At 47.5% G+C, this 24,137-nt stretch overlaps 1 protein-coding gene across 3 annotated transcripts; it reads left to right on the forward strand.

Moving 5' to 3' along the window:
- The first annotated feature begins 3,360 nt into the window (after positions 1 to 3,360).
- ALDH2 (aldehyde dehydrogenase 2 family member) lies at positions 3,361 to 23,476 on the forward strand. Of its 3 annotated transcripts, XM_037878551.2 has the most exons (13): positions 3,361 to 3,615; positions 9,893 to 9,997; positions 12,343 to 12,483; positions 13,374 to 13,453; positions 14,810 to 14,921; positions 16,385 to 16,513; positions 17,148 to 17,261; positions 18,495 to 18,597; positions 19,379 to 19,563; positions 19,942 to 20,106; positions 20,458 to 20,615; positions 21,546 to 21,660; positions 22,770 to 23,476. In XM_037878551.2, the coding sequence occupies exons 1-13, from the start codon at positions 3,484 to 3,486 to the stop codon at positions 22,800 to 22,802; spliced, it is 1,572 nt and encodes a 523-aa protein (XP_037734479.1). In that variant the 5' UTR covers positions 3,361 to 3,483; the 3' UTR covers positions 22,803 to 23,476. The 3 variants fall into 3 exon arrangements, with proteins under 3 accessions (XP_037734479.1, XP_037734480.1, XP_043385964.1); XM_037878552.1 differs by lacking the exon at positions 17,148 to 17,261 and having other exon boundaries at positions 3,439 to 3,615; XM_043530029.1 differs by lacking the exon at positions 21,546 to 21,660 and having other exon boundaries at positions 3,446 to 3,615; positions 22,770 to 22,906.
- Positions 23,477 to 24,137: the final 661 nt, after the last annotated feature.

The raw sequence follows: 24,137 nt of genomic DNA on the forward strand, positions 1-24,137 counted from the left end.
AACTGGGCTGCCCCAAGAACGGCCAGAATGCCACCCCTTCAAATGGGCCGCCCCAAGCACATGCTTCCTTGGCTGGTGCCTAGAGCCGGCCCTGATGAAGAGACAAAGTGTAGGTGTACGCTGCAGCTGGGAGAGCGCCTCCCAGCAGTGTGGATGTTTCAGCATGGTGGCGACTTGGGCCCAGCTGGTTGGCCGGGTGGGCTTGGACTTGGGTGGCTAGCCAGAGCCACACTCCCAGCTGCAGTATAGACCGACCCAAAGGGCCCATCCCAGCTCGCATACAGCTTTGGTATGAAATGTGCTGACAAGGATCCCAGAGCATCACGTTCACCCGAATGCCCCCGTCCGGTCACTGAGGAGAATAAAGGAAACTTGGTCAGAGCCGCTTCTAACGAGGGTTTCTGAAACGGTGCTGAACTTGCAGCCAAAGCGTGCTTGGCACCAGGTCATTTCGGTATGCAAGAGGAGCTCTGAGGGGGAATGTAGGGCGGAGGCAGGAGCTCAGCAACAGGCCTCAGGGAGGGGGCAGGGAGGCTACAGTATTGCATGAGAGTTGCGGGGAAGCCCCTGATGTGCACATGTGCTCCTCCAGCCTGCTGTGCTGTCCCTGGGCCCAGCTCTGCCAGCTGGTGGCTCCTGCAAAGGGCCATTCTGCTGGGTTTGAGAGACCCGGGTATTCTGTAAAACAAACAGTGACAGGCCCTGAGAATAAGGCCCCACAGTTCCCTGGCTCGAAACACAGAAGTGGAATGGGGTGAGTGTGGGAGACGAGCCCCTCCTTTGGGGGGTGTGGGAGCATAGCCTGTTTTGCACAGGAAGGGTGGGCACTGAGGGCAAAATACACTCCGGGGGCCATTGTAACTCCAGAGTGACTCCACTGACTCGGCGGGAGGGTTTGAGCCTGCTAAACCCAGGGTTGTGAGTTCAATCCTTGAGGGGGCCATTTAGGGATCTGGGGCAAAAATAAGGGATGGCATTTGGTCCCTTCCAGTTCTATGAGAGAGGTATATCTCCATATTAGAGTGGATTTACAGCAGTGTCGTTGGAAGCAGAGTGCAGCTGGCGCGGATGAGCCCTCAGGCTGCGTGTCTGACATTGGTGAATGTGTGCGGAATGAGCATGCTGCCAGCAGGGCCAAAAAAAGCAGAGCCCCAGGCAGCTGTATTGGGACACAGCATGACGACGGTGCTCAGGGTCCCTATCCGGTATTAAACTAATATGCCCCTGAACAATGGCACGCAGAGACACAGTTCTAGCTGTGGATGGTGGGGCTGGCAGCAAATTGCTCTGCCTTGGCTCAGCTGATATTTCTCACGGACTCCCAGGATGGAATTCCACCCGTCGTACATGCAGGTGACTTTATATTCTCCACTTGACAGAACTGAGTCTCTTGGCCCCTATCCCATGTGTACAGCCAACTTGGACGACTGCTCTGGAGAACACTAAGCTCTGCAGCAACCCTCAGGCTGAACTCATCCCTTCCCTCACCCTACCATCTTTCTTGGGGCTTTGGAGGGACTAGATCTGTGGCCATCGGTGATTTGCCGGGGTACAGTGCAGACCAGCAAATTATGAGTTTTTAAATACCTCACAAGGCAAACCTTGTACAAACATTACAGTGGTGTGTAGGGTGTGAACACAGATATATTCTGTCACACCGCCACACTCCCTGAGGGAGAATGCTTTGGCCAGAGAGTCAGGCTCCCAACAGTGCGTCTGTGTGTGTGAATTTAGTGCTGCTGAGAGAGACGTTATGAGTCCTCAGGGGAAGGGAACGGAGAAAGCCCCCAAACAGGCCCTGGCCAAGAGGAACAAAGAATCCTAGCCCCCCCCCCCCCACACACACAAAAGATGCCAGTCTGACACCACTGCTTACATTTTCAAAAGCAGCAGAATGGCACCATATGGTGGACAGGCATAGCACAGAGATAGCACCTTCCCAGGGATCAGTCTCTGAGCACATCCCTTCACGTACAGGGATCAGCAGAACAGCACTCAGGAGCTTCTGCCATTAACTTTGAATAATCTGGCGCACAGACATGCGTAACCTGCCCCGTTCTGTCCAGCTCAGCATGTGCTTCCCATAGCTAAGGAGGAGCTCGGGTTTGACTAGCACTTACTGAAATCAGGGAGCAGTGTCATGGGGCTTGGCTCAAACCTGCAGGCTTTGAAGAGCATGTTTATGCATTTTAGAACGAGCTTCCCAGCCCATGTTCCACAGACTTGGGTTCGTGGGGCTCAGCCAGTGCTCCAAAAATTGCTGTGTGGACAGTGCTTTGACGTTGAGGCTTGGGCTAAGAAGCCCGGGGCAGGGGCTTCAGGATTGGAGCTGTTTGGCCTGGGCAGACCCCTGGGCATGGAGCTTTCTTGCAGTCAATAGGGATCAGGGGAGGGGTAGAGTCCATCTGTGTGGCGCAACCAGCAGGATCAGGTCCTACATGCTGATACTGTGCAAGAGATGCACGTGAGGAACGTTAGAAGAAAGAGCAGGTTGACCCAGAGGTGGATTCTTTGCAACAATCAGTTGCCACAAATCACCCCGGTCAGCAATGCTCAAGGGAGGGAGGAAGGGCCATGAGGCAGGGTTTGTTTATGTAGCTGGGAAAGGAAGGGGGGAATAACATTTATTTTCCCTTCTTTCACACAAAGGGCATCATTCACCAGTTATATTTTTCATGCACCTGCATTCCTATTAATTCTTACAAGCAACAGGGAAGGGCAAAATATGGCAACTTATTTACTACGCAAAGAACTACAGCCTTCTTATGCCTTTGTCCCCTAATGCCATGCCAGCACATTGGCAGCTTCCCAGGTCTCTACCTAACCCTTTCATATCCCAACAAGGAAGGATAGTCCAGGGGATAGGGCACTAGCCTGAGACTTGGGAGACGTGGGTTAAATTCCCGGTGTCACCTTGGGCAAACCAGGCCGTTGGCCTCTCTGTGCCTCAGTTTCCCCACCAGTGAGAGCACTGCCCGACTCAGAAGGGTGTTAACGCAGGAAAGGATGTGGGGTGCCCAGACGCTACAGTGACGGGGGCCCACACAAGCCTCTAATCTAGAGCCAGACACGGGCCCTCAGGGGATGCATTAGAGGAAACCCTAGCTCCTGCCACAGCCCCCTGGACCCGGGGGGAGGCGGGGAGGGCAAGATGTCCTGCCTGTAGAGGGGCAGCAGTCCCGACATCCAGGGCTTTGTCTTACACGGGCGCCTCGGTACCTCCCCGCTTTTCCCCCTTGCTCGCTGGTCACCTAGTACACGGGCTGGGCCCCCCCGGCAAACCTGGCCCCGGCCGGCCTGCGGGCAAACGGACCCCGGGCGCGGGCAGGGCTGGCCGGGGGGCGGCGGGACCGAGGCCGCCGCAGCCGGCTCCCCGCCCACACGTGCCCCGGGGCCCGGACCCTCCCCCGGGCCGCTGGGCGGGGCTCGGGCCGCTAGACCGCGGCCGCCTTCCCGCAGCTGCCGCGTCTCCTCAGCGCCAGGATGCTGCGTGCGGCCGCGCGGGGCTCCCGGCTGTGGGGCCGGGCGGCTCCGGCCCAGCTCGGCAGCCGCTTCTCGGCCGCCGCCTCCGCGGTCCCCGCCCCCAACCCCCGCCCGGAGGTTGCCTACAACAAGGTAGGGGGGGTCCCAGCCCCAGCCCCGGGCCCGGCTTCTCCGCAGCCCCCGGCCGAGCGGCCGGACGGGAGCCCTGCAGCCGCGAGGGGCCGGGCTGACCCGCCCGCTCCAGCCCCGGGGGCTGCAGCCGCCGCTGCTCCCTGCGAGCCGGGGCTGGCGGGGCCCCGGGGCGGACGCTCCGCAGGGCCGGGCGCCAGCGGGCCCCCCGGCACCTGAGCGGAGCCCCTGGCCCTGCGGTCCCCGGCCAGAGGTCGGGCTGGGGGCTGGCCGAGCACGGAGGCCGCTGGGGCCGGCCCTGCGCCCCGGGAATCCCCGCTGCGAGAGCCTCGGCACCAGCGACCGCTGCCCCGCCGCCCCTGGGGGCCTTTCTCGCCTCCCTGCAAGCCCGCCCCGGGCCGGCGGTGCCATGGTGGGCGCGGACCGCGCTGGTCTCGAGCTTAGAGCACGGCCCCTGAGGGGTTTCAGGGGAGCAGCCCTGTGAGTCTGTATCCGCAGAAAGAGCGGGAGGACTTGGGGCACCTTGAGAGACTGACCAGTTTATTAGAGCATGAGCTTTCCTGAGCGACAGCTCACTTCCTCGGATGCATGCAGTGGACCATCAAACCGCCCTTCGGAGTTGTTTGCCCTCCTTGTGACTTGGCCCTTATGGCAAACCCAGCTCAGTTGGTAGCGTATCAAACGCTTAATCTGAGGGTCCAGGTTTCATATCCGTGGTCAGGCAGAGTCCGCCTCTCCAGCTGTTTCATGCGCCTATAGCTAGGAAAGTTGTGTCTGGAGAATCCTCTATGGCAGCGGTAAACGGTGTACTCAAAAGTTGCCGGGAAGTGGCGCGACTGTATGACCAACCCTCTAATAAAAAGATTTCAGAGTAGCCGCTGTGTTAGTCTGTACTCGCAAAAAGAACAGGAGGACTTGTGGCACCTTAGAGACTAACCAATTTATTTGAGCATAAGCTTTCGTGAGCTACAGCTCACTTCATCGGATGCATTCAGTGGAAAATACCGTGGGGAGATTTATATACATAGAGAACATGAAACAATGGGTGTTACCATACACACTATAATGAGAGTGATCACTTAAGGTGCCACAAGTACTCCTTTTCTTTTCACTTAAGGTGAGCTATTACCAGCAGGAGAGCGGGGGTGGGGTGGGGGGACGACCTTTTGTAGTGATAATCAAGGTGGGCCATTTCCAACAGTTGACAAGAACATCTGAGGAACAGTGGGGGGAGGGGGGATAAACATGGGGAAATAGTTTTACTTTGTGTAATGACCCATCCACTCCCCGTCTCTGTTCAAGCCTAAGTTAATTGTATTCAGTTTGCAAATAAAAAGAGTCCTCAGAAATGTTCCATTTTTCGCAGTCAGGCCGTCTGTCCGCTCTGCAAGCAACGGACTCGCTGCGTTTTGTCCTGTGTTGCAATGAGCCTGCTGTCACTGCTGCTTTATTGTGGGGGTTGTTTTTAAAGTAAAAACAATGCCATGGTACTGGCCTGGCATTTGCAACCTGTATCGTGGTGTGCTGAGGGTGGAACAAATTTGCAAGTCCCTAAATGCTGTCAGTTCCCAAAGCCCTACAAGTGGAGGGTTATATAATAGTTCGCTTGCCTCTGTAACCTGTCGTCTACAAAGGGTTGTGCAAATACCAAGTGCAAAGCAAACTGAAACCTGCCCCCTGTAGCAGGGACAAACTCCAAAATAATCTCTCTTTGCATGGTGCTGGAAAGACGGTGCCACACAAAGCTAGGATGACAGCACAGCACTGTAGATTAACCGCTCTCTGAAACTGCTTATTCTTCATGGATTAATCTTGTTTACCAAGGCACCTGTATTTGATCACCATGTGTACATAAACGGGCACTGCCAAACCTCATTTGAAAAGCTTCCTTACCTGCTTTCTTAACACTAGATTAGGTTAAGGTTAGGTTAAACTACATTAATGCTGAAGTTTGACTTTTTATAACGAAAGTCAAGTCACTCTTGGGTTCTCATGGACGAGCCTACAGCTGCAGTGGCTGGGATGTAAATGCTACAAGGCGAATATAATACAGTCAGAATAATACCACTTCTTTATTGGTGGTGAGCAGGAAGCAGAACAGAGCCTGCAGAGCATTTAAATGCTATGTCTTTTGTTGCAAGACATTCTTTTAAAAAACAAAAAGAACCCATCCCAACTGTTCTTAATACAACGGCCTTCACAAGCAATGCAATCAATTCCTGAATCTGGCCAGTAAAGCAAGTTGTCCTCCTGTGTGTGTGTGTGTTCTACACTTAATTAGATCATTTGCTGTTACCAGTGCAAATGAACAGAGAGAAAACAAGTCGATCATTGGCGAGGATTTAGCATGCAACCTGGGTATGTTGTTTTGCCTAGACTATCTTCTACTCTTCCTTCACTGTTATCTCAGGGAATGCTGTTTGGTCAGCTCTAATGATGAAAAATGAAGTGTGACGAGGCCCTGGACAAGTACAATCTTACAACTGTTGCATCACTGCTTTTGAATAACAACTGTAGATGAATCAGTTGCTTCTAGGGGGAATTAGCTTGCTTTCGCTGACTGTGCAACGTGGCTCTGATAAAAGGGCTGGGGTCTTTGCACTGAGACTTTGCTTTGGGTGCCTGCGTTTGGCTTCTGAAAGACCTCTCACCTCAGTTAATGTGACAACTATGCTAGGGTTGAGTCTCTCATGCAAACTATATCCCATGTCGCTCTGACAAAGCTACAGTACCAACAGAGAGAAACTGGACTTGCTTTTTTTTAAAAAGACAAAAATGTTACAGCTCCTCAGATAGGGACTGTCTGGAATAGTTTCAGGTTTCAGAGTAGCAGCCGTGTTACTCTGTATTCTGCATCCGACGAAGTGAGCTGTAGCTCACGAAAGCTTATGCTCAAATAAATTGGTTAGTCTCTAAGGTGCCACAAGTCCTCCTTTTCTTTCTGGAATAGTTTGTGGCCCTAGCACCTAGCACAGTGCAGCCAGGCTCCTGAGTGGGGCTTTTGTGTAATGCTCCCATCAGAATAGCAAACCAATGTCTAGAAAAGACATGAAGCTAGAGTGGATGAGGCAGAAACTGACCACAGTGGGTCCTACTTGGTTGTTCCAGATAGCAGGAGTTGCAGAGAAAAATCTTGCCCTAGTGGTGGGGAGACTGTGTGAAGGGACAGCAGTAGCCATTGCTAACTGAGCAGTGAGGGGGAATTGAGAGACTTCAGTGATGTACACCAGTAAATACATCCTGAAACCTTCCTAAATGAAGGCTGTAATTCCTGAATCTGGCAACCTACTGAAGCACCAAGGTGCCAGTTTGCTTTATAATGTCATTAGGAGTTGCATGAATATGTCCTCACTGGCTAAAACACTGCGTCTGTGTTTAAGACTGCTTCTTCTCTAGTTCTAATGGGAATCATGCGGGGGGCGGAGGCAGGATTTTGTATGGAAAAATTGTTTATAAACTAAGGCCTAAATGGCACTGAGTCTGCAGATCAAGATCCAAGGAACCAGCCCTGAAGTGCATTGCAAACTGGCAAGTGTGGGAAATGCAATGGAGCGGGAGGAGTGTTGTATCCTTGCTTAAAACAGCATACAGCTGCCAAACTCTGATGTTAAGCATCTAAACAAACTAGGCAGTTGCGATTAGAGCACGTGTAAAAAGCCCTGATCAGGAGCGGGGTTCCATTGTGTTACCTGTGTTTATTATACTTGCTGTACGAGCAGCAGGGTGGATTTGATTTAAATCAAATTGATTTAAATCATGATTTAAATCACTAGTCAGGAAGACGCGATTTAATCATGGTTTTCTACATAAAAAGTGCATTCTTGTTGGTTATCATCTTAATACATATTCTTCACAACTCAGAGATAGATGTAGATTTCATTTTTAGAAGGTACACACTATAGATTTTTAAACAGTGATTTATTTTGAAAACTTTTTCAGATTAGTTTTACAGCTATATCAGAAAATGAATGATTGTTTGGTTATTTCATCTACCAAAGGTAATTGAAGCTGATATTTATGAAGTCATTGGGAGGTGAACTTTCTCCAATTTAACAGGTTAATCATTAATATTTGGAGGATTTTCTTGCCATGCTGTATTAGGAGGAGAACGTCACCAGACATACATTTAAATTGTTTTATTTAACTAAAGCAACAATGTTATGGAGTCTGGATTTTTTTCTTCAACAGCAGACATATAATATTTTAACAAAACAAGCATATGTCCCTTGCTTCTCACATGTATCTCCAGACTTCTTCTCCTTCCTCCTTGTCCAGATCTATTCTGCCCCCAACAATCTTCTATTCACTGAACTTTTTGAAACTTTGCACTTTTAGAGAGATGTAAGGCATTGACTCTGTGTACACAGATTTGCAGAGGATCAATAGAGTTGAGGTCTGTTGTTTCTCACCTGTATATATTATTTATTTAAAAACATTTTTGTTGTTAACAAGCATGTTACCTCTGGAGAGACAAATCCACTGTTTGAGAACTGCAAAACTAAGCATCTCTGATGGTATCTTCTAGACTGAGCACTGAGTCCCATTGGGTAGATAGATTATTTAGGTTAATCTTTCTATACAGAATCCAGTAGAACCCATAAAATTGGGTCCCTAATCCATGAACTATTGGAACTCATTTACAAAACTTTTCTTAAACATTACATGAATATATTGTCTCATACTATAGAATTAGAATTTATAATCCCTATACCATGATGAGATATCTTTGAGCTATAATGTATCTTAATTAAAACTATCTTTAGATAGGTTTTTTCCTCAAAAAGCATTTTATCAAAAAATCTGATTTAAATTAAAAAAAAATCCAATTTTTTTGTTTTTTGTTTTAAATCATTGATTTTTATCCACCCTGATGAGCAGCGTAGACACAGTTCCCGCCCTCTGGATCTTAGTATAATTTGAGACAAGATAGAACAAGTGAGTGTGGCAAACAGGAGGGAGAAGGAATTGTCTCTTGCTTGTTACACAACATGCATAATATGAAGAACCCACATGGGCAAGTGAGGTCCAGATCTCTGTGTCTACTCACTGTATGCAATGTGCAAGCTCCATGTAAACTCTGTGGCTCTGGCAGAGGGCTTGTGGCTTCTGAAACACTGAGGAAAGTAATGACTAGATGGAGGGCGCACTCCCTATTGAAAGGGGCACGGCCCTATTCCTATATGCTACCCAGGGCAAGAGTAAGATCATGCCATTGAATAGGTAGCTGTTGCAAAACTTGGTAGCTGCGTTTTGGCCTGGAGGTGTTGATCTGAACGTCACAGTGGCCAGGATGGAGGAGGACACGCACAACCTAAGGCCCTGCCTTGTGTATATCCCGGAGCCCTAGCTGGGCATAGAATTGTAGGACTGGAAGGAACACATATAAATAAGCTCAATAAGGGTATATTTTGTTGTCTTTCCTGGTGGCTTGTGTCTTGCTCGGGTTGTCGCCTGCCCTCTCCCTGCCCACTCTGCTCCTGTTTATTCTAGTTTTACAAAATGTTTAGAACTGGGGGGAGGGAAGGAAGATGCCTTTTTTCAATAAGCAGTGAGTGGGTGGGTGCTGTTCCCTCTGCTTGCTAGCTTGTTTCGTCAGGAGGAATGGCCAAGCATGCCCTGGGGTCTCTGGCAGAGGTGGCTGGGTGAGATCTGTGCATTGATCTAGTAGAGATACCTCACTCATTGTTCTGGTATCCAGGGGCCTGGAGGGGTTCTCTGCTTCACTCCCGAGGGGTATATTTGTGGGCTGGGATGTCTGCAAAATGGTACAGTTGCACAAATGGCTACCCTACCATGGCAGAGTCTAGCACGGGGGGAGTCTGTTGTTATGGGGTCCCAGTGGCTGCAGCTGTGTCTCTTGTGGATCACGCACTGGTCAGATTATCTCTCTAGAATGAGGGGTTTTGATGCTGTCCTGACTTGGCGCTTGACTATGGATTCTTCCCTTCCCGCGCAATTTTGCCTGATCCAAAATGTTGTGAGATTCGCTGTGTAAGGCTTAATGGCTGCTCCTCAGAAACCTTTTGCAGGTGGCACATATCTGATGTTTGTTTGTTTTTTTTTTTTTTTAAAAGCCCTGGAGGCCAGTAGCTTTTCTATGACTCTCTAGTGTTGTGCATGTTAAACATGATGTGTAGAGCCACACACTTAATTTGAACTGCCTAAGGTGCAGAGCTGTGCTTCTGGCTTCCTGGTAAGCCCAGCACCAAACAGTAGAGGTTCCAGATTAGATGACTCTCGGGCCTGAATACTGAAGTCTTTCTCTTTTTTTGAATTGCAGATTTTCATAAACAATGAATGGCATGATGCAGTCAGCAAGAAAACCTTCCCTTCTGTCAACCCAGCAACGGGGGAAGTTATCTGCCAGGTTGCTGAGGGAGACAAGGTAAACACTGTCCCTATAAGATCTCTGAGACTGATAGGTATTGACTTACAAAATCATGGCATAAAAAGAGATCATGTGCATGTCTCTTTATAACCCCTGTCCAGAAACATGTTTGCTCTCTGTCCTTTATCCTGCAAGTGCCTGAACTCCATGTTATGGTAAACTGCTACATTTACTGTATATAAAGAAGTGTCAGTGTAGCTTTCCTATTCATTTGGGTTCTCCCCACCCCAAAAGCACAATAAAACTCTCTCGCTTTGCTTTGCTCTGCTCCTAATCAAAGGTAGGAAGCCAAACAGGCAGCGAGGAAACTTAGCTGTTTATATGGTGCTTTACTATTCTCTGCCCTATCCCAGAAAAATGGCTGGTTCCCCCCATTTTGAACACTGGGAGACTGAGGCAGAAAGGGGAAGTAACTCAAGGCCACCAATGAGTAAACATCAGAGCCTGGATTAGAATGGCAGAGGGGTGGTGAAGAACGGGCTGAGCTCCCAGTGTTGTGATCAGTCTTTGCAGAATGTTCCTACCCCAGGAAAGGACAGAAGCCAGCACTGGCGTGTGCCAGAGAGTTGTGTACGTGACCTAGGTGCTGTAAAACAGGACTGGATGCTTGGAGGGGTCCCAGTGAAATGGAATGGATGGATGTTTATCAGCAGAATGAAAGGGTCCTGATCACTCCGAGCGCCTCGTATTGCAGTAGTGCCTAAGGACCCTGGTGTACTGCGTGCTCTACATACGCATACAGGAACAAAGACTCTTCCCAAGAGCTTATAGTCCAGAAAGACACGAGAAGAATTCTCTCGATTTTTACAAGTAGGGAATCGAGGCACAGAAAGATGAAGTGACTCACCCAAGGTCGCTTGGAGTCCAGGCAGGGCCAAGGATTGATCCCAGATCTCCTGAGTCCCTATTCAGTGCCGTAAGTACAAGGCCAACCTTCCTCTCCAAACTGGTCGATTTACGCTGTTGTCGGAGGAGAGGGAGGAAATCACTTGGATTTCTGCATGCCCTGGTAGTCAGCTTCGTTAGGTTGGTGCGTACACCAAAAATGGGAACTGACTAGAAACACTAAGCACCATAAAATAGAGAGATACTGGATTCTAAATTGAATCAGCCATGCTAAACCTAAACAAATCCAACTAGAAACTTCAGAAGTCACCCCCCTCTTGCTCTTGTCCTGCGTTGCCAGAGGATCTAAAGTAAATATTAGCCCAGCAGATACTGCCGCTGAAATATGCCTAGTGTAAACATGCTTGGCTTTATCCAGGAAAGCAGCCTTTATGTGGTGATCGTTGTTCAGCCCATTACACCCATTCTTTTCAAATATAATTTCATAATGTTATCTCTGAATGTAGCATGTAGTGCTGGGAAGGCTACAGCTGCGTTAGCAAACAGTGACTCTGCAAAACCCCTGCAGGCTGGAATCCGACTTCAGCCTGCAGAGAATCGCCTGACAGCAGGGCTGGGTTTTCATGTATGAAAGATGCCCCCTGGTCTTATCAAGGAGACAACAGGCGCTCTCTGGTGTCACTTGGATGGACGTTCTGTTCCCTCCCACAATCCAACGACCTTCTCAGCCAGTGGCTGGCAGCTGTATTTTGAAGGGGGAGGGTTTATTTTAGTTGCATGAAGTTTGTGAATTATCCACTGTAACGCCAGTGTTTGGCAGTGCTGATGGGGGATTATCCAACTTCTGGGGATGGGACCCACCACTCCCTTCAACTGAGCCAAAGGGGGGAAATCCGAACAGGCTGGCACCTACCCCCCTAGTGCCAGAGCAGTCCCCTCCTGTAGTCCAAGACACTGGCGTAGGGGACCATCTCTCCTTCCAGCGAGAGCGAAGGTGGCCAGACTGCGTGGCTGCTGGCTCCTGAGCGTCAGCACTTCCGCCAAAGAGGCCTTGCCCAGCACCTCTCTGCATTAGGGCAGAGGAAGGATCCCATTTTCCAGGCTAATATACGGATGTGATGTGGCACACAGGGTTTTGTCCCCCTCCCTATGCCGTGACTTGGAGTCTGGCGCTGCTACACACAGCACTCAGCCTCCCACCGCCCTGGGAGACGGGTCAGTGTTAACCCCAAGGCGAACATCAGGGGACTAACCTGGCACAGGGACCTAGCGTAGAAACCAAGTGTACAGCTTAGAGCATGTGCTGGGGACCCAGAAAGTCCTGACTCCTAGTGCATGCTGCTCTGCAGCTTCCTCTGTCTTTCTCTGGGCCACTTCTCCCCAACCCCTCTAATTTATTTGTCCCTCCGAGTACAGCCTCTTCCATTCAACCTCAGATAGGCGGTGGGGGCGGGGAGCGCTGTCCACTCAGCCTCTCTGTCTGGTTTCCTCCTCAGGCGGATGTGGACAAGGCCGTGCAGGCGGCCAAGGCGGCCTTCCAGCTGGGCTCGCCTTGGAGACGGATGGACGCCTCTCACCGGGGGAAGCTGCTGCTCCGCCTCGCCGACCTGATTGAGAGAGATCGGGCCTACCTGGCCGTGCGTATCGCGCTCCCTGGATGTACTGTCTGGCCTCCCTGGGGTGGTGCAGTCTAATAAAGCTGTCTGCTGGGCACTGCCGGTCTGGTTCAGCTGGGTATGGGAGGGATTCTGGCAGTGTCGCCAGAGGTGGATACGGCCGTCTTAGTGGGAGGGGAGCTCGCCTTGCTGTATGGAGGCTCTTTCTCCACCTGGACTGAGTGCTCTGAGCATGGAGCAGGCGTGACTTCTGCTAGAAGGGCCTTGCAGCCTATTGGCCAGTCCTGCTCTTGCACTGCTCTGAATCTTGCACTGTCAAAGACCAGGGAGCGAGCCTGGTTTCACTGAGAGCAGACTTTCACTCTACGAGTCTCACTGAGCGAAGCCTCGCGCATGCTGCTGTTAGTGTGATACACACTGAAACAAACCCATCTAGCCCAGCCAAGAGCCCGCAGTCCCATTGCTTCCCCTGCCTACCGCTCACAGGCATGATGATATTGATCACGACTACACCGCTCTGTCTCATTAGTGGGGAAGGGAATAACTGAATGTCCAGACTCTGTCCTTTGGAGTGTCTGATGGTCTGACAGCTCCGTGTGCTGCAGCATGGGGTGATCCAAGCTCAGGTCTTCAGCCTGGAGTCTGGAATAGCTGTGGGGTCTGTATACTCTGCCCTAGGAGAGGGGAGAAGAGGACCTTGCATCAGTCCCTTTCACGCTCCAAAAGAGCCATAGCCTATGCAAGGAAGGAGTGGGAGGGAGTCTTTGCAGTGTCGGGCATGTGGGGCTAGGTAGGAAGAGCTAAATGTGGAACTTGTCCAAAGAGCAAACCCAGAGTCAGGCTCACCATGGGCTGTGGTTGGGAGTCGGGGCTGGGACTATCCAAATATGAGTTTGTGACTCTCTTTGTAGGAGCTGGAAACTCTGGATAATGGCAAACCGTACTCCATTGCCTACTTAGTGGATCTGGACATGGTAACCAAATGCATCAGGTAGGAGTTTGTTTACTTCATGCAACAAGGAGAGCAAATCAGTGCGAAGTGCTATGAAGTCTGGCATTCAGCTTATCTGTGGTAACTGGAGATCTGCAAATGTTGCTGTGTGGTGGGAATTCCTGTCTGGGTGCTGCTGTAATTTGAGCATGCTAACTGGTTAGACTTGATCTGACCTGATGGCAGCCTGTGTCCCGTCCTGTTGGCCTGTGGCAGGGTGAAATGCACCCCGAGCCAGTGACTCTCACTTTTAATCAGTTCAGCCAGGCTACTGCGGTCAGCTGCTTCCTCAGTATGGCCCTGGAATGCGCATCTCCAAATCCTGCCTTCCTAAAGCCACATACCAACCCTGAAAGATGTTATTGGCAAATCTGAGCCCTCTGAACTTGTTAAACCCATCGTAAAGGGTAATGGGCCGCTGTGAGTCCTGGATGGACCCAAACAATCCTTTTCTGCTGTTTGTATTCAATTTGCTGTCTGTAAAGCGAGGAAAACACCAACCTGTGAGTCTGGTGTCTGAAGACGGGCCAGTGTTCAGGTGCTGGCTAGAGGCTGGGTGGAGGCTTCCTGTGATGAGTATTTTACACTGCCAGAATCCTGTCCTTGGGGCGTGTCCAGCTTTGAGCTGAACTTAGCTCAGTGGCATAGCTCAGCGGAATGCGTGTGGCTAAAAGTAGCTGTGCCAGATGCTAATGAAATCATTAGCTGAGGAACACACAACCTGCTCTGCCAGCCCTCACTGTGATGATAAGGAACCAAGTGATAAGGAACCAAGGAATGCCAGTGATCTTTTACGTGCCTATCAAAAAAAAAAAAAACCATGCTGGACTAGTGGGTTACATAGTCACATAGGTGGGTACTCCATCCTGGGAGCTAAAAAAGCCTGTACCTGGTGAAGCTTGCAATGAGAACTGAGCTTAGACTGCTTTGAAGGGGCTCTCACTCAACCCTAACGCACTGTATATTTAAATAAAAATGATTTCAGGTGACCTGAGCCTCTTAGCAATGTTGTGGCTTTCCATTCAGGTCCCTTTTAAAATCAGTGTTTGAGACACGTTCTTCTTTGAGTCGTGGTCCCAAAGTGTATTCCAAATGTGGGGGCGCATGCGCGCCATGTGCTGGAGCCAGGAGATTTTTTTGTAGCAGAGTCTGTTGACCCACATGTGTGTCATGCGTCACCTCGTGTCTCAGGCAAGGTTATATTAGGTCATGCGGGGCAATGCCTCTGTAGTTCCCTCTTACCGCCGCAGGGTCAGAGTCTGAATCCCTGCCTGAAATGTCAAAAAAAGTTAACTCTTATTCCTAAGTGGGAGACTTCTTGTCCTAAACCAGTGACTAAAACCATGTAATTGTCAGGTACTACGCTGGCTGGGCTGACAAATGTCATGGAAAAACCATTCCCGTAGATGGAGACTTCTTCAGTTACACAAGACATGAGCCAGTAGGGATCTGTGGACAGATCATCCCGGTAAGTAAAATGTATCATGGGCCTACAGAAATGCACCTTGGCATAGAGAATAACATTAAAATGCAAGTTTCTGGCCTCTGCTAAGCATGATTTCCCTTTTAATACTGAGGGAAATTATGCTTAGTAGCCCTTTACATTGCTCTGGCAGTGATGAAGCAGACTTGATGTAATTGTCAATCACACTCTGTGCATCCAGCTGTGAATGACAGAATTCTAACCCTCTTTACCGCAAGTACTTCATTTACACTTATAGCTCAGATCTGATGCAACTTCATTTGTATCTAGTCTTATTTCTATGAATTGCTGTGGACATAAAATAGTGTGTGTAAATATTACCTTGTTAGAGATCAGACATGGTTGTGATGCACTGTGCTTGTGTGTCTACTAATAAGCAGGAATTGGATATAAACCTTTAATTCTGGAGTCTTAATCTGTTAGCGAGTTTAGCATGAACTTTTTCATAAGCAAGCTCTTGCAGACACTCCGCTATCAATGTTTCAAACCAACTTGTGGGCAGTTAGAAGAGGCCTGGTTGCCAACAGTTAAGGTTCTAACTTTCAAGTTAGACGTAACCTTTGTAAATAGACATCCCCCAAAATATGTCACTCATTTAAAAATAGCATATCTTGAGAGGCAGAGACCCAGCTCTTCACTCTATCTACTAGTCTCTTCTGTTTTTGTTCCTAACTATTTGATAGACTCCAGAAATGAGTGAACAGCTCTCCTGTTCAGTCAACTCTAGCTATGGGAAATTAATCTTCTGTTTCCTGGCCCCCATCAGATGAGCCATGCAGGTGCTTGCAGTTAATGCTGCATCCTTGTCAAGTATATCCCAGGAAGGACGGCCTTGAGGTTTCTGCACTTGACTGGGATGTGGAGTTTGGGGTTTGGTTCTTAGCTCTGCTACAGACAGTGTGACCTTGGCCAATTTGCTTAATCTGTGGCTCCACTCCACATCTGTAAATGGGAATAATATTCTTCTACCTCACTGGGGTGTTGAGACTAAACTCATCCATTTGTGAGATGCTTGGATCCTGTGGCGGGGTGTGATGACATATTAATAAGTAATGAAATGAATAAAAACTTCTAAGAGACAAGGCCAGAGGTCAGACCCAGAATGTAGAATCATTTAAGTAAGTTTTCAGGAAAGTGTTTTAAGTGTCAATGAAAAGGCTTTCACCTTTTTTGCATCAAAATTTAAACTTCTGCAGTTCCCTCTTACCAGCGCATGAACCAAGGGCTGGGATAGCGAAAGGAGAACCACAAGTTTATAATCCAGGGTGTTAGTAAAACAGGGAGACACATACAGGGTTGGATCCACAGCTGGTGAAAGTGACTTCAGTGGAGATGAACCAACTACAGAAGCTGGGGATCTGTCAGACCCTCATTCATCTCTCCAATGAATTCAAATGGAGAGTCAGTGTTTTCAAATGTAGCCAAGAAGGTTTCCTTGTGTCTTGCAGTGGAATTTCCCACTCCTGATGCAGGCGTGGAAAATCGGGCCTGCCTTGGCCACCGGGAATGTGGTTGTGATGAAAGTGGCTGAGCAAACACCCCTGACGGCTCTTTATGTGGCCAGTCTGATCAAAGAGGTGAGAGAAGAAGCTGGTTCTGACTCAACCTCCCACTTGTACTTCTATCTGTGGTTGTGCAATGTGCTGTGACCACACAGCAACACAAAGAATGGGTTACAGGAACCCGTATTGGGGGGGGGGGGGGAGGGGGGCAGAGGGCGTGGTGGTGGTAGAGGAACAGCCAGAGCAAAAAGTTGCCATGGCCAAAGAGGAAAGATGTGGGTTTTTTGTTTGTTTGTTTTGTTTTTTTTAACGAATTCCAGCATCTAGACTAACCAGATGTCATTCCTGTCCCTGCCCTTCTCCCTGGCAGATACAGGAGTTTCTGCTTTTGAATGGGGATGGAGTTTTCAATGAACTTCAGTGGGCTAACTAACCAAAACGAACTTAAACGAATGCTGCCCCTTTAAGTTAGTCAGAGGTCACCTAAGCTGGTAATCTGGTTTTAAGATACTGGAGGCAGGTGTCTGTGGTCTAGCAAAGTCCTAAGAAGGCTGCAGCCTGGAGGATGTGAGTGAAGTGGAAAGGAGCCCTGTTTTTTTTGTGGGGCAGGGTATTGGAGGTTGGTGTGACTGACAGGGCTACGGATCCTCTTTAGCTGTAAAGGGAATAATAAAGTAACATCAGTTTTCTTTGACTGGTGAACTTACAGGCTGGATTCCCACCAGGGGTGGTTAATATTGTTCCCGGCTATGGGTCCACTGCAGGGGCTGCCATAGCGTCCCACATGGAAGTAGATAAAGTGGCCTTCACTGGCTCCACTGAGGTAAGACGCGGCGTGTCTGCATCCCTGTCAGCCGTCTCATGTGGGTGGCCTGTGTAAAATTTATGTTCTGTACCAAATACTAAAAAACTGTTTTGCCTTCCTTTTAAAAACGCAGCTGTCTTTAACCAGCAGGACTGATTTGTAACAACACTAAGCCTTACTCTGTTCAGATGGTCTTTTTGGAATGGTGGTTCTTAAAGAAGATTGCCTTTGGGCTGCTTCTTTGTAGGTGAAGTTTAATCTCTGTGCAGACTTCAATGATTCAGCTAAAATGCAGACAATGAAGGGATTACAAGGAAACTGCTGACAGATACCTAACACCAGTAACCCGGCGAGGTGACGCAATAAGCTCTAGCAGCTGCTGAAATATCTAGATTTTAAATTCTGTCTCTCTCTCTCAAATCAAATCCACCCAAGCTGTACATCTGTGTCCAGCTCTGCTTGGTCAGAGGTTATGATGTCTGATATTACTGTTGATTTTTGTTACTGCCTAGACTTCCCTAACGAAATCAGAATGGAGTACAACAACATGGCTTCCTTTCCTACTTACAGTGTATGTCCTTGCACCAGCTGCTTGAAAAGCATTAGGACAAAATCAGACCCTTCACTGCAATGTCCAAGGGCATCAGAGTAACACAGAGCAGCTATTAGAGTTGCTTAGTACAGTGGTTCATAAACTTTTTAGTAAGGTGACCCACCAACTGTATTTTTTTTTTTTTTTTTTTTTTGTGACCCACCCAGGGTCGAAATTTCACAGGGGAATCACAGGCCAACATCCTTCACCATGGCCGTCGCCTCCTCCTTGCCCCACCAAGGAGGCTCTGATCTCCCACAGCAGCACCTTCTTTCCTGGCACCACAACCCTAATCCCAGGCCGGAGGGAAGGCCCTGAGGTGGAGGCCGGGGGGGCAGGTGTTTGGTTTGAAGTGTGAGCTGGCCCCCGACTTACCCCGCAGCGACAGCTCCTGTTCCCGGGGGGCTGGACCCAGCTTCTCGCTCTGGGCGTTGTGGTGCATGGGTTGAAGTGCCATTCACTCAGATTTGGCCTGGCCACCCCCTCCATTGTGACAGAAGCTGCTGCTGTGGGGTGAGTGCACAGCAGGCTTGCTCTCTAGCCCCCCACCTCCCAGGGCCTTCATAACCCACGTGGAACCTTCCGTCCACTAACCATTTGGGAAACACTAGCTGAGAGGTGTTTAGTTCCTAATCTTGATTCTGCTCCTTCCGATACAGGTTGGGCATCTGATCCAGAAGGCTGCAGCAGAGAGTAACCTGAAGAGAGTGACGCTGGAGCTTGGAGGGAAGAGCCCAAATATCATCATGTCTGATGCTGACAGTAAGCACTGACTCAGTGCAGTGTTTGAATTGTAGCTCTCGGGATGGCTTTTTGCAGCCAGGATTTGGGAAGGGCTGGAAGGTTCTGACAGTGATTCCCACAAAAGCTCCTATACCGAGGGACTCTCTGGACTCCTGTTGATGGCGCCACCTAGCTAGTGTCCTACAGAGTGCACGGTGCATCTTGGGAGGAGTATCTTACACACAGTGAGGCCGCCAAAATGGTGTATCAGCATTTCCTCACAAAACAATAGAGGGCATGAGTGGGGATGGGGGAACTAATTTACCCACAGATTACACTTTTTGTTTTTTTCCTGCAGACCTCACATCCTTTACTCATTCTTCTGGGCTTTATTTCATTATCTTCTGTATCTAGTAGTATTTCCTCCCATTCTTTCCTCCATTAAGTTTTGCTTCACTGCTGTGCCTGCCTCTTTCTAACCTCTTGCATTTTTTCTTTGTTCTCTCTCCTATTTCTCGTGTGTGTGTGTGCGCACCTCTCACTTGAGCCAAGAAACTGGCACACACTAAATGGTGGTGGGGGAAGGAAATTTCGCTGGATCCAAAACAACTTTTCAGATTTGGTTAATTTCTAATGGACACTGCAGTTTGGGTAGAATCTGATCTAAATAAAGACTTATTCAGCATGTAGACCCACATTCACAATCTTCTATATGAAGTGACTGAGTGGACGGGAGTTCATAGCCCTGACATTCCTGCTGTTGGCATGAGGAAGATTCTCCCCTAAGCCATCTGTTGAGTTTTTGCCATCTCTTTCCTAGTGGACTGGGCTGTTGAGCAAGCCCACTTTGCCCTATTCTTCAACCAAGGCCAGTGCTGCTGTGCTGGATCCCGGACGTATGTCCAAGAAGATGTATATCATGAGTTCGTAGAGAGAAGCATTGAGAGAGCCAAGTCCAGGGTGGTTGGAAATCCGTTTGACTCTCAAACTGAACAGGGACCTCAGGTGAGAGCATGAAGCTTCAGTTTTCCTTCTCTTGAGATGCTACTTGATTGTGCATTGAAACCTGGGACTGTATCCATGAACCAGTAGGCTAACAGATACTTGGCACTCATATGCCTAACTTGCGTTAACCTTTGCCCGTTATCTAAATGAAATGGGGATGAATGAACTGACTTAGATAATCACTTTGACCTCAAAATACTCCATCCGAAACTATTAGATACAGCAAGTTCTGCCCTTGCAGACTGGCTTAGGAATCTTTCTATTAATGCCTTCCTAACTCCATGTAAAGAACTGGTGTATATAGACCAGAATGTGGTAGAATCCTTTTCTCTCTCCATAAGGATCAAACTGACCTATCGCTATTCTTTTTGATCTTAGGTAGATGAAGAGCAGTTTAAAAAGATCCTTGGCTACATCAGCACTGGGAAGCAGGAAGGAGCCAAACTGCTCTGTGGTGGCAATCCTGCTGCAGACAGGGGCTATTTCATCCAGCCGACCATCTTTGGAGATGTGCAGGACAACATGACCATTGCTACAGAGGAGGTCAGAACAACTGATTTGTAAATCTTTCTTTTCTCTAACTTTCTGCCAAGTGTCTTCTTTCTTTTTTCTCTCTTGATGCTAGGGACTACAAGTACCAGAATTCCATAGATTGTTATCTGAACTCTAACTCTTGCTAGAATCAGATGAAAAATAGAAAAGCCATCATCCAGAAATGTTTTTCATTTAGATTTTTAAGGCTAGAAGGGACCAGTGTGATAATTTAGTCTGACTTCCTGCATAATACAGGCCAGAGAACCTCACCTAGTAGTTTCTGCGTCAAGCCTGTAATTTTTGTTGGAGCTATAGGCTAGGCCATGGGTTTTTTTTATATGCTCTGTTTTGATTTCACAGATATTTGGGCCAGTCATGCAGATCTTGAAGTTCAAAACCATTGAGGAAGTCATTGAGAGAGCAAATAACTCCAAGTATGGTCTGGCAGCAGCAGTCTTCACAAAAGATCTTGACAAAGCAAACTACGTGTCCCAGGCATTGCGGGCTGGAACTGTCTGGTAAGAGTCTACACACAGGATCTCTACTGCCAAATCCTTCCCCTGAGTTTTTAAAAGCTGCAGCTTTCTCATTCAAGCGGCCTCCTTCATTCAACGTATAAACTGTGTTTTATTGCACACCTCAGTGCAGGTACAAAACTAAAACCAAACCAAAATGTCAAAAGTCTCAAACTCTAATAAAATCCCCAACCTTCTCTGGCAAAATCTGTCCAAAGAGATGAGCCTTGAAGAGTAGACAGAGACTTGGTGGGTGGGATGGAAGAACAGGCTTCCAGCATTAGGTCAGAAGATACAATGGGGGGGAACCTTGCCAACTCCCAGCCCTTTACCACTTGAATTTAGAATCTGTTAGGTCAGCAGAGAGGTTTGTGCTGTCTTGGCTGCTGCAGCAGAATACAAAAAGAGAGGTGTGTCTAAGGTAGTCAGGGCTTTTAGTATATAGGCCAAAACATCTTGAACTTTATTGTAGAAACAAACTGGAATCTAGTGAAAACTCTGGAATACCAGCATCTTGCGTTCCCTTCCAGAAATGGTATGCAGTAAGCAGGTAGTCAGTACTTAAAGGTGGCCAGATAGGGGCAGCCTTGGAGCTTGGTGTGCTGACAGGTGGGAGACCTGAACTGGATTCCTGACCCTGTCTTGCTCCCTGGATCAGTGGGGATGAGGTTAGTACTCAGCCAGCAGAGGAGCGATCGTTGTATCTTATTTCCACCACCCTGCCCCCACCCCCCACATCCTTCCCGCCTGACTCTCTGATGGATGCTGAACTGTGCCTCCTCTGGATCTGTTTGGCCAAAAGGGTGGGGTGTGGGAGAGAATCCTTGTAGATGTGAACTACTTGCTGTAACTGAATCTGAGGAAATGTTCATCCGTTAATCTGTAGATGCTCTAGAGCGACGAACTGCTTCTAAGGTTTGGTTTCCATTCCAGGATAAACTGTTATGATGTGTTTGGCGCTCAGGCCCCATTTGGTGGGTACAAAGCATCTGGGAATGGGCGAGAGTTGGGGGAATATGGCCTGGAGGCATATACAGAAGTGAAAACTGTGAGTATCAATGTGTTTGTGCCAGGGGAAAACACTAGAGGTATGGGCTTTGTACCATTTGACACAAGACTGCCCTCAGTTGGCCCTCAGTATTCAGTGTCACAAACTGTCTTCTTTTCATTTAACACTTTACATTTTAATTCTTGTAGATCTGAACTTTATGCTTCTAAAATAACAAAACTTGTGGCACTTGCTTAGCATGTTTCATTAGAGAATGCCAGAGCACTTCATAAATGATAAACAAGCTTCACTACCTATGTGAGGTGGGACAGCTACCTCCACCTCAGGTTTCCTCACCTGTAAAATGAGGATATGTGAATTGCTCAAAATCTCACAGTGAGGCAATGGTAAAACTGAGGCATCCTGGGTTCTATTCTAACTTCCAGTTTATTGCCCCACTGAACACTATCTTCAAGAAACCTCTTAAGTATCGGGGGTAGCCGTGTTAGTCTGTATCCACAAAAACAATGAGGAGTCCAGTGGCACCTTAAAGACTAATAGATTTATTTGAAGAAATATTTGAAAAATTCAAATATTTAGATTTGATTTTTGAAGGAACCTCTTCGAATCCCCCCGTTTTAAGTGCATTTGATTGTAAAGAATGAATGGGCTAGTAATGAACTCATTTGAGGAAGGAATTAAGCCTGCATTTCTGAAGAACATGTGCTCCCTACAAGCTTGAATATCAGTAGTGCACTTATAAATCAGCCACTTAATAGCTGGAGCGTGGTTTGTTACTGGAATGGGAGACCTCCAAGCAGTGCTACTTAAGTGCCACTCTTCCATCCAAATCAAGATTGAATCCATGCCTTCGCACGTGTGATGATACTGGAAGAAAGGAAACGACTAAACTGAAAGTCCAGAAACCTTCCAAAAGCGAGCTCTGTTAGACTGTAAAATTGTGGTAAAAACGCACCACATGGTCCACTTATAACTAGAATATAGAGGATGAGTGAGCCACAGGGAATAATCAGTAATCGGGGATGACCTAATGTTTCTTCCAGTTCTAATTTCTGTGGTATTTATACTTGAGCAATGGGAAGGGAACAAAGTGAATCTTCTAAATAACACTTCAAATATAGGAAACTAACCAACATTCTTCTTTCTAGGTAACAATCAAAGTTCCACAGAAGAACTCTTAAGGGACACGCTAGTTGCTCCATGCATCTGAACCCTTCTATGCAGTTGAAGTTTAACGGAATAGGAACATGGGAAAACCCTTCTTAAAGCAAGCAAAACCTGACATCCATAAGTGCAAAGTACATGTAACTTTTTTTAATGTTTAAAAAAAAATTCTTTAGAAAGTGCCTGAGGCAATTTCTTGTTCTGCTTGTCTGAAACTTCACTTAGCTTTAACTTTTTTTATACCAAACATAATTCTTTGTGCACAAGTGTTACACACATTTGGATAATCTTGTTTGCATTTATGTCTGAAGAATCTAATGTGCTCCTTTGAAATAATTTGAGTGCTTTATGAAAATACCATTACTAGAGACTGCTAATTAATTGCTTACAATTGGCTTGCTACAAAGTTGTTGTTGTCTTTTTTGAGGAGTAAATCTGTTTGCCTGATGTATGAGAGTACTCTCACTGACATATATGAGCAGAATTTGGCCCTCTAACCTACCAGCAGACATTGTGTAACACAGTATCTTCCTAAACTATAGCTACTCTGAATATATGACTTTTTTGGTCATCTGAATAACTCTGAATCTAGGTAAAGTCTAAGCTTTTTCTCCCAGACCATGTCATCTGTGAAATATCTTCTTATACTGTTTGCCCTTTCATAATAAACATACTGGTGTTTAACCTGCCAGACTATGGTAAAGTTAATCCTTTATTTCAGTTGTCTAGGGTTGGTTATATTCTAAAACTGTTAACCCAAATTAAAGTGCATAGAGAAGCTAATGTTTTCATACACATCAGATACTCAACATATGCTACCAATTTTGATACTAATTTCAGGAATTATGCCTTATCAAGTCCATGAAAAAACAAAGCTATCTCTGAGTGTCTTGGTTTAACATTAAACTTCAGAAAAACCTCAGTCTACCACCTTTAATGTTCATCTCTAGTTTTGGGAAAAAAAAAAAAAAAATGCTGAAGAATTCAGAAAAAAGAAAAGGAGTACTTGTGGCACCTTAGAGACTAACCAGTTTATTTGAGCATGAGCTTTCGTGAGCTACAGCTCACTTCATCGGATGCATCCGATGAAGTGAGCTGTAGCTCACGAAAGCTCATGCTCAAATAAACTGGTTAGTCTCTAAGGTGCCACAAGTACTCCTTTTCTTTTTACGAATACAGACTAACACGGCTGTTACTCTGAAGAATTCAGAGTTCCCTAGCAGAAATATTACCTTTACTTTGTTCGGGTGAGAGGGTAACATACCCTATCCTTGCATTAATCAGTGCTCTAAAAGAGAGAAACTTCAGAATTTCATTAGACAGATAGGCTTTTTCTTGTGGTGAAGATTAAT

This window comes from Chelonia mydas, chromosome 15, assembly GCF_015237465.2.
Source record: "Chelonia mydas isolate rCheMyd1 chromosome 15, rCheMyd1.pri.v2, whole genome shotgun sequence".
NCBI classification, from domain to species: domain Eukaryota; kingdom Metazoa; phylum Chordata; order Testudines; family Cheloniidae; genus Chelonia; species Chelonia mydas.

Excerpts from the sequence above, each read along its gene's own strand:
- ALDH2 (XM_037878551.2), top strand. The coding sequence starts at position 3,484 with ATGCTGCGTGCGGCCGCGCGGGGCTCCCGGCTGTGGGGCCGGGCGGCT. Across the intron at positions 12,484-13,373 it reads GAGATCGGGCCTACCTGGCC|GAGCTGGAAACTCTGGATAA; the intron begins GTGCGTATCGCG and ends CTCTCTTTGTAG. Across the intron at positions 14,922-16,384 it reads TCTGTGGACAGATCATCCCG|TGGAATTTCCCACTCCTGAT; the intron begins GTAAGTAAAATG and ends TGTGTCTTGCAG.